At 43.4% G+C, this 10506-nt stretch overlaps 1 protein-coding gene across 1 annotated transcript in view; it reads right to left on the bottom strand.

Moving 5' to 3' along the window:
* alp3 (alkaline phosphatase 3) overlaps positions 1-427 on the bottom strand; it is a 19245-nt gene extending 18818 nt beyond the window's left edge. The window contains exon 1 of the mRNA XM_079224813.1: positions 312-427. Within this exon, the coding sequence (XP_079080939.1) occupies positions 312-425 (114 nt within the window). The 5' untranslated portion in view covers positions 426-427. The remainder of the gene's footprint in view (positions 1-311) is intronic.
* Between the last annotated feature and the right edge of the window lie 10079 nt (positions 428-10506).

The following is a 10506-nucleotide window of genomic DNA, read 5'->3' as shown; positions in this document are numbered from 1 at the left end:
GAATACAGAAGAAGAATGTAAGAAATGAGTGAATGGAACATAAAGCGTAACAAAAAGAAACAATTCCAGCGTCTGTCATAATAATTTAGATCAACTGTAATCTATCAGGGAAACGGATCCTTTGCAATAAACTGAGAATTCATCTTTTATGTATCTCTTCATTTCATTTGCGTTCACTTAACGACTTCACTTTAATTTGCTCTCATACATTATTGCTTCATGTATGACTGGATCTGTGTGTGTGTGTGTGTGTGTGTGTGTGTGTGTGTGTGTGTGTGTGTGTGTGTGTGTGTGTGTGTGTGTGTGCGTACCTTAGCCAGTCCCACGTTGGGGAAGGTGTCCATGGTCATCACCGTCTCCTCTCCTGTCTGGTTCTCCAGCTGTCCCTTGAGGATACGGGCCGCCGTGTAGGTCGTGATTCCCATACCTGAGGCACACACACACACACACACACACACACACACACACACACACACACACATACACCTCAGACAGCAAACAGGTGGACACAAAGCCCAAAAATGCTCAGCAAAAAAGTAGGTCAGCCTCTACTTGCTGATGTCAGAACTACCGTCTCCGAGGAAGAACAGGATGTTCTTGGCCACGTTGGTGTTGAGCTTCCTGTCCAGCGCCGACTGCAACGTCTGCCGGGCCTGCGACCTCCAGAACTCCGGGTTCTCCTCCTCCACTGGGACCGGACACACAGATTTAGACTCGTGCTTTCAGTGCAGAAACCACAGTATTCCCGGTGTTGCTTCATACGCTTGATGAGCAACCCAACAGATCAGAGATCAGAGCGGGGATCACCGTGAGCGTTAGCTAGTTTGTTCTTCAGCAGTCAGCTGTGCTCTCTTATCTGCTGCAGCACATCTCCTGTTCCCTAGCAGGTGGTTTGACGCAGCAACGAGCAGTAAACGCTGATAGCAGCCGGTTACACAACGAGTGTGCTGAAAACGAGTAAATGATGAAAGGAAAGGTGGAAGCTGAGGAGAAATGGGTAGTGATGGGTAGTGATGGGTAGTGATGGGTAGTGATGGGTAGTGATGGGTAGTGATGGGTATTGATGGGTATTGATGGGTAGTGATGGGTAGTGATGGGTTGTGATGGGTAGTGATGGGTAGTGATGGGTATTGATGGGTAGTGATGGGTATTGATGGGTATTGATGGGTAGTGATGGGTAGTGATGGGTTGTGATGGGTAGTGATGGGTTGTGATGGGTAGTGATGGGTAGTGATGGGTATTGATGGGTAGTGATGGGTATTGATGGGTATTGATGGGTAGTGATGGGTAGTGATGGGTTGTGATGGGTTGTGATGGGTAGTGATGGGTATTGATGGGTATTGATGGGTAGTGATGGGTAGTGATGGGTAGTGATGGGTAGTGATGGGTTGTGATGGGTAGTGATGGGTAGTGATGGGTAGTGATGGGCTGGGGGGAAAGTACCTCACACAATGAGCTGGAGGCATTCGGAGAGCCACTACTTCTTTTTTTTCATTGTTCAATACAAAGAATTTTATTTATTTTAATTATTTTAATTATTTTAATTATTTTATTTATCTTATTTATTCTATGTATTTTAATTGTATTGACAGTGAGCTCCAATACAAATACTTTTTTTTAATTGATTGATTTAATTTTATTTATTTTATTTGTATTGTATTGACAGTGAGCTCCAATACAAATATCGTTTTTACATTTATTTTATTCTATTTATTTATTTTATTTATGTTATTTATTTTATTTATTTTATTGACAGTGAGCTTAACTCATTTGTTGACCATGCTTGATGAAACTTGGTAAAGAACACTTTCTGGTGAGTAAAGTTATTAAACTTATCATCTCAAGTAACCTTTGTATAAAATAATGAGTGAGGAGGGACTATGTATTGATCTTTAAGTTGTCTGAATTGACTATTTATTGATCTTTAAGTTGTCTGAATTGACTATTTATTGATCTTTAAGTTGTCTGAATTGATTATTTATTGATCTTTAAGTTGTCTGAATTGATTATTTATTGTCAACATCGTTAATGATTTTCAGTTGACTTCACTCAGATCTTAAGTTGTCTTAATTTACATTTTATAGTTGACCTAATTAATAATTTTGCGTTAACTATACTAATATTTACTGCAATTACATGAGTTGTCTGAACTCGGTAATTTTCAGCTTTAAGAATTAAAAATGATTGAGCTACTTTACTTAGAAATGTTGAGGCAATCGGTTTCCTGACTTTTTTCGTTTATTTCCAATAAAATAACTTAAAAGCATCGCTTTGACTGCATTAATGCATAGAACTATTAATTAATTAATAATCAAACATTGAGCAGTTGAGGCGACACTTTTTTAAGACACACGTCCAGTTGGTCAGATTGTGTGTGCAGCCTATAGCCAGTGGCAGACTGGGTGTACTGGGAGGAAGCACTGGTCTGACCTAACCAGTCCACATAGAGACGAGCCATTAGAGAGACGGGGCCGCGAACAACTTTATGGATTCTTTTTATTTCACTGGCTCACTGATGCGGCAACATGTTTTGTTTTTTAAACACCCTCGTCGGAGAGAGACCGAGTGCCAGTCGTGATGCAACGAGCGAAAGCAGTGGAAGTGTCATTGGATTTGTAAGTAGTAATGAGACAGAAACACAGAGAAATGGAAGAAGTGGAAAAAGCAGGAAGTAGTGTGATAGAAAGGGTGGATAAGGAAATGTTGGAGTTGAAAGTACGGATGAGTTTGAAGCCTCAAAGACGGGTGGCATTCTGGAGTTTGAGTATCCAAAGCAGCAAAGAAAGGTTGAAAAAGTTGAGCGATAAAAAGTTTTAGTCCAGCAGGAGAAGAAGCTGAAGAAGAATGAAGGTGATATTCGTTCTTACCTTTGGCGCCGGACGACCCGAACGCCGCCAGCAGAAAGAGAGCCGGCACCGCGGCTCTGCTCCACTCCATGTCGTGTTCACGCAGAGATCTCCTCTTCCACAATGACAGGTCTCCAATCACAGCAGCTGCCAATCATCTTTATCAGCGCGTCATAAATGCATTATGACCCCCGGGCTTCGTGACCTCCGACCCCGGAAAGAACCGCGTCGGGTCGCAGTCCAAAAAAACTGAGCACAGAGACACACATGGCTGCACCATTAAACATATAAATGGAGAGGTGTGTGTGTGTGTGTGTGTGTGTGTGTGTGTGTGTGTGTGTGTGTGTGTGTGTGTGTGACATGCAGTTTAAAAGAACAACAGATTAAATTAATTAATAATTAACAGCAGTGAAAGCTTTAATGATAATGTTTAAAGCTTATTGAGGGCATTATTTATGACGTTGGGCTAAAGATCAAATGCATGGTGGTGGATGTGCCAAACAGCTCTGGAACGTGTGTGTGTGTGTGTGTGTGTGTGTGTGTGTGTGTGTGTGTGTGTGTGTGATCATACATGGACTGTACCTGACAGATAGCGGGTTATGTAAGTGAGACGCACTCCGCTGGGACTGAGCTGAACGGCACAAAACACTCTCTCCATCTATTTTCCCATGATGCTTCAGCCCGGGGAGAGTATTTGTGATCGGCCATCATGCGCGGTTCGATTGCTCGTCCATAAAAGGGTGTTATGGCAACCGGTGTTCTCCTCCTTGTTCAGCAGGAAGCGTGCGTCACGCCGCTAATGGGGACATTTATAGTGGAGCTCATTTGAGCCGTAATGTTCCCGTGAGTTCAGCAATTAGCTTCGCAAAGTGAGGACGGGCCGTTGATGACGGGGAACCGGGGTAATTTGTTAATATGCAAAATGGGTTAAACAGCATGAATCAGCTGGGGAACGGGTGTTTAAGCAGAGCAACTAAAAGGAACACATACTTGTGGAATATGTGGAAATACTGAGACCACATGCCAACACAAATAAGAACATGTCTTTATGATTCAAAGTTTATGGTTGTTAATAACGTATAGAAAAGATTTCAAGCAACTTACATATTTTTATTTATTTATTTCAATTTTTTATTTTTATGTTTTTTATTTTTATGTTTTTATTATTTATTTATTTATATTTGTATTTTATTTATTCATTCATTTGTATTATTATTTTTATTCATTCATTTATTTATTTTTATTTATTTATTTTTATTTATTTATGTAATCTTTTTTTTTTTACCCAAGTATGCAGACATCGCTGTGCTCTTTGGCAGTCTGAGCTAACTGCTAGCGTCAGCAATGCTAATGTTTATCAGCTACAAGTAAACCCTGAACTCAAAGTTCAGCTGAGGCAGAGGGGAGGGGCTTCAGCTTTTAGCTTTTAGGTTTTAAAGGCCTAACAGATCCCCGTCTGAGTACTTCTGGTCACACCGGCTGACATGTTGTCATTAATGCTGGTTTTAAGAGACCCTCACCGGTGTGGGTCTGAGCTACCAGCAGGACGACACACTGGCACACACACACCGCTGCACACACACACACTGCTCCACACACACACACACACACACACACACACACACACACACACGCTGCCATCTGCTGCAGCGTTATGATTCATGTTGGTGTGATGTAAGCTCATTGCTCAACTGTAGCCTACACACGTTGGTGCGCTGAGGAAAAACACACACAAAAATCTAATGGAGTATTTTGATGTTACAATAATATAACGAGTTGAAAGCATGAATGTATTGTGAGAAAATAAGTATGAAAAATAAGAATAATTACTTTGATATTTTGGGAAATACCCTTTTTCATCTTATATATACTTTCTTCTCCACTGTCTGTATGCTAAATATGGAACTTACCCCAGCAGTTGGTTAGCTTAGCATAAAGAGTACAGGGGAAAACAGCTAACAGGAACTCACAAAATCTGTCAACCAGCACATCTAAGGTACTTTAATCAACCCATTATGTCTTGAACTAGCAACAAGCTAGCTAGCCAAAGCAATAAACTTAAACGATGACTGCACTCTGCATTCCTCCAGCTTGAAACAGCCCATCATCAGCCTTCAATGTGAAAACGTGCTCGATGGCTCCATCTGGTGGATGAACAGTGGTACTGCACTCATCCTAAAGGCATTGGGCTTCAATAAAAGCCAATTTATCATGGTTTGAATATGGGGCCTGATTGATTGATTGGTCAAAACAAAAGCTAAAACACAGTCGTATTTAGATGGAATTAATGTATAGTGACATGTAAATACAATTAAACAAGTTTTACACAATGGCACAAATGGGTGATTTGAAGAACAATGGCACAAATGGGTGAGTACATTACATTTCATTTAGCTGACGCTTTTATCCAAAGTGACTTACAAAAAGTGCAATTCCACCATGAGTACAAGCTCAGAACAACAAGAATCAAGAAAGTACAATTTCTTCAATAAAGTTAAACTACAAAGTGCTGTCAGTAAGTGCCATCTACTAAAGTGCTACTACTGCGCTACCTTCCTTATTCAAGGTGTAGTCAAAAAAGATGTGTTTTTAGTTTGCGACGGAAAGTGTACAGACTTTCTGCTGTCGTGATGACTTTGTTGAGCGTTTAGCTCGCAGTGACGGAGCTATAAGCCGATTGGTAGAAGCCGAGCGGAGCAAACGAGCCGGGGTGTACGGTTTTACCGTGTAGATTGGACCCGATCTGTTCGTAGCACGGTACGCAAGTACCAATATTTTGAAGCGGATGCGGGCGACCACCGGTAACCAGTGAAGGTTGCGGAGGAGTGGAGTCGTGTGGGTGAATTTCAGGAGGTTAAAGACCAGTCGGGCTGCTGCATTCTGGATGAGCTGCAGAGGTCGAATGGCACTAACAGGTAGACCTGCCAGGAGGGAGTTAAAGTAGTCAAAGCGCCACTGGCACTCAGGGTCAGTGCCAACAGTGACTTGTTGAAGGTAATAGTGAGGTCGTGGGTGGGAGAGCCTTTTCCTGGAAGGAAAAGTAGTTCAGTTTTGTCAGGGTTAATTTTCAGGTGGTGTCCGGACATCCACTGAGAGATGTCAGTCAGAGAGGCAGAGATTCGTGCTGCTACCCATGTTTCCGACTGGGGAAACGAGAGGATCAGTTGGGTGTCATCCGCATAGCTATGGTAGAAGAAGCCATGCAAGCGGATGACATAGCCGAGAGAGTTGGTGTACAGAGAGAAGAGGAGAGGACCCAGGACGGAGCCTTGAGGGACCCCAGTAGTGAGAGGACAAGGATCAGACACAGATCCTCTCCAAGTTACCCGGTAGGTGCGGTCGTTGAGGTAGGATGAGAAGAGGGAGAGATCAGTGCCTGTGATACCAAGGTCCTGGAGGGAGGAGATAAGGATCTGGTGGTTCACTGTGTCAAAGGCAGCAGAAATGTCTAGAAGGATAAGGACAGAGGAGAGAGAGGCTGCTCTAGCAGTGTGAAGCTGCTCAGAGACAGCAAGGAGGGCCGTCTCTGTTGAGTGGCCTGCCTTGAATCCAGACTGGTGAGAACGTGTCATCAGTGGAACCAGGTGACTGATAAGGTTGAGTGTTTGCACAGAAGAGGTTTGATATGATATTATGAATATTAATTGTAAATACGATGAGCCCTTCCACTGAGTTCATATTGTTTAATATTATGCACCACCTGACATGACACATTTGAGCATAAACATACGGGCCAACAAATGATTCGGGCATTAAAGTGGACGCTGGGTAAGGTCGTTTGAAGTCGTTGCAAAGGCTTCACACTCCCTCCAGAGAGGCCACGCCAAAACCAAGTGGCATCGTTTGACACACACTACTGATAATACTTTTGAGAAACACTTGTACATGTCTTTTAAGGTTGGGAAATGATGGGAATGTGATGTAAATATGTGGTTCATTAGAATGGACAAAGAAGAAAATGGAAAAATGAAGTTGAAAGAAGGATTGTGGAAGATGAAAGAAGGGTTAGTGGAGGCGTCGAGCGAAGATTTGGGGAGAGAAAGCATTAAGAAAGGAGAAATTAAATGAGAAAGAAACTGTGAGAAGTAATGAATGAAGAATTGTATTGACATGTGATTGATTCCCTGAGTCAGAGATCCTGTGCAGCAGAACCAACCGCTGAGGGCAAATCTGACCAGGAGGGGACGGCTGCAGTTGGCAACAGTGCCGTTTGAACTGAACCCTGAAAATGATCCTGATGGGGTTCAAATGCATGCTTGGACTGTTTAAGAATAAGGTTGGACCAAATTGTAACACACTTGCTTTGTTGTTTCCAGCAGTGCCCCCAGTTCACCCTCCAGTGTTTACATTTTACAAAGGCAACTACAGCAGGGATGCAATCAAGGGGATACTAGAACCACACTGATATATTGTGTTACTGAAACCGTGTATTTTATACGGTTTAGAGAGGGAGGAGAATTTTTTTCTTCCACAGGTTTATGACACAAGAATGTATTAAGATGTTTTGCACTGTGTGACAATAAAGAGTTATTACAGATGTGTTTATACTATAGAATAGTATAGAGAGAGGGACTGAAGGGTTTTAATAACTAGTTTGTCACATTTAGACTTGCACAAGTGTAAAAATAAATTGTTTGTGGACCTCATTCCCCACACCACCTCCCAGGATTTTTTAACATATATTCTTCATTAGTCACACTAATAAATAAATATTAAAATAAGTCATTCGATTTAAACAACAAAGTTGATACATATTTCTCTTTATTTGAATGAAATCATTAAATCAATCAAAATTATCAGGACATTATTATAAATCTCAGAACAAATCCTACAATAGAATACAAAGTTGAGTACTTTCAGTGTTATATGTTATTGAATTATTAGAATGAATCAGAAACTTCCAATAATCAACACCTGACATTGTTTCTATTCTGATGACATCATCACTCTGTTGAAGAATACGAGTCTGTGACTTTATGAGATTTGTACACGTCCGCGAAAAGGAAGTCATTCAGAGTTTAACTGTATCACTGTTTCTTTTCTTTCATGCCTTTTTTTACTATGTACACTGCTGATGCCACTGCTGCTGCCACTACACCCACTGCTGTTGCTACTACTCCCACTGCTGCTGCTACTATTGGTGCTCCTCCTGTTCCTACTGCTACGACCAATAAATAAGGCCTCAATCTTTTCCACATTTGTTTTACTTTGGCTCGCACGGCTGCTACTCCCACTACCACTGCTGCTCCTGTTCCCACTGCTGCTGCTCCTGTTCCCACTACTGCTGCTACTATTGTTGCTACTATTGCTGCTACTACTGCTACAACCAATAAATATGGCCTCAATCTTTTCCATATTTGTTTTACTTTGGCTAGCAGTGCTGCTACTGCTCCCACTGCTGCTAATACTCCCACTGCTGCTGTTCCCACTACTCCCACTGCTGCTCCCACTGCTGCTGTTCCCACTACTCCCACTGCTGCGGCTGCTCCGATTCCCGCTACTGCTGCTCCTGTTTCCACTACTGCTGCTCCTGTTTCCACTACTGCTGCTCCTGTTTCCACTGCTGCTGCTCCTGTTTCCACTGCTGCTGCTCCTGTTTCCACTACTGCTGCTCCTGTTTCCACTACTGCTGCTCCTGTTTCCACTACTGCTGCTCCTGTTTCCACTACTGCTGCTCCTGTTTCCACTGCTGCTGCTCCTGTTTCCACTACTGCTGCTCCTGTTTCCACTACTGCTGCTCCTGCTCCCGCTGCTGCTGCTCCTGCTCCCGCTGCTGCTGCTCCCGCTGCTGCTGCTCCCAATGCTCCTGCTGCTCCTGCTCCCGCTGCTGCTGCTCCCAATGCTCCTGCTGCTCCTATTGCCACTCCTGCTATTGTTGCTACTACTCCTGCTGCTCCTGTTCCCATTGCTGCTGCTTCTGTTTCCACTGCTGCTGCTTCTGTTTCCACTGCTGCTGCTTCTGTTTCCACTGCTGCTTCTGTTTCCACTACTGATTCTGTTTCCACTGCTGCTTCTGTTTCCACTGCTGCTTCTGTTTCCACTGCTGATTCTGTTTCCACTGCTGCTTCTGTTTCCACTACTGATTCTGTTTCCACTACTGCTGCTTCTGTTTCCACTACTGATTCTGTTTCCACTACTGCTGCTTCTGTTTCCACTACTGCTGCTTCTGTTTCCACTACTGCTGCTTCTGTTTCCACTGCTGCTGCTGCTTCTGTTTCCACTACTGATTCTGTTTCCACTACTGATTCTGTTTCCACTACTGATTCTGTTTCCACTGCTGCTGATTCTGTTTCCACTACTGATTCTGTTTCCACTACTGCTGATTCTGTTTCCACTGCTGATTCTGTTTCCACTGCTGCTGCTTCTGTTTCCACTACTGATTCTGTTTCCACTGCTGCTTCTGTTTCCACTACTGATTCTGTTTCCACTACTGCTGCTTCTGTTTCCACTACTGATTCTGTTTCCACTACTGATTCTGTTTCCACTACTGATTCTGTTTCCACTGCTGCTGATTCTGTTTCCACTACTGATTCTGTTTCCACTACTGCTGATTCTGTTTCCACTACTGATTCTGTTTCCACTGCTGCTTCTTCTGTTTCCACTACTGCTGATTCTGTTTCCACTACTGATTCTGTTTCCACTGCTGCTGCTTCTGTTTCCACTGCTGCTGCTTCTGTTTCCGTTTCCACTGCTGCTGCTTCTGTTTCCACTGCTGCTGCTTCTGTTTCCACTACTGATTCTGTTTCCACTGCTGCTTCTGTTTCCACTACTGCTGCTTCTGTTTCCACTGCTGCTGCTGCTTCTGTTTCCACTACTGATTCTGTTTCCACTGCTGCTGATTCTGTTTCCACTACTGATTCTGTTTCCACTGCTGCTGCTTCTGTTTCCACTACTGCTGATTCTGTTTCCACTACTGCTGCTTCTGTTTCCACTACTGCTGATTCTGTTTCCACTACTGATTCTGTTTCCACTGCTGCTGATTCTGTTTCCACTACTGATTCTGTTTCCACTGCTGATTCTGTTTCCACTGCTGATTCTGTTTCCACTGCTGATTCTGTTTCCACTACTGCTTCTGTTTCCACTACTGCTGCTGCTTCTCCTGCTGCTGCTGCTCCCACTACTACTGCTGCCACTATTGGTCCTACTATTGGTAATACTATTGGTGCTACTCCGACCAATAAATAAGGCCACAATCTTTTCCATGCGGACTCCTTGACCCCACCATCACCGGCCCTCTGGTTCTTTTCTTTTTTAATCTCGGCCATCTTGAACATGTCGCTGGTGAAGTGTTGTCCACCATTAGCTGTGACCATCTCATCTACTTTAGTCAGGAAGCTTCTGACCTGCTCTCTCTTCCTATTGGCTCTGTTGTCAAACACACAGTATCTACCACCACACATGGAGACCAGCTGTGACACATGAGGGTTGGACCGGATCAACTCCTCCATGCTCTGGTCCTTCAGCGCGTCTCCATGAGTAAAAAGAACCATGGAGTACTTCAAAGCCTCGCTGGTGAACAGTTCTGGAAGTACCTTAAACAGTTGGACGTCAGCGTTAGTGATTCTGCCTAATCTGACCACAATGACAAAGGCATGTGGTCCAGGACTGGCTGCTAGAGTCATTTTCATGATCTCCAGGTACAGCTGCTCAGGAGTCAGAA

This window comes from Taurulus bubalis (genome assembly GCF_910589615.1).
Source record: "Taurulus bubalis genome assembly, chromosome: 10".
NCBI lineage: Eukaryota > Metazoa > Chordata > Actinopteri > Perciformes > Cottidae > Taurulus > Taurulus bubalis.
The sequence above is the reverse complement of the archived record's forward strand: the minus strand, read 5'-3'. Positions and strand labels throughout refer to the sequence as shown.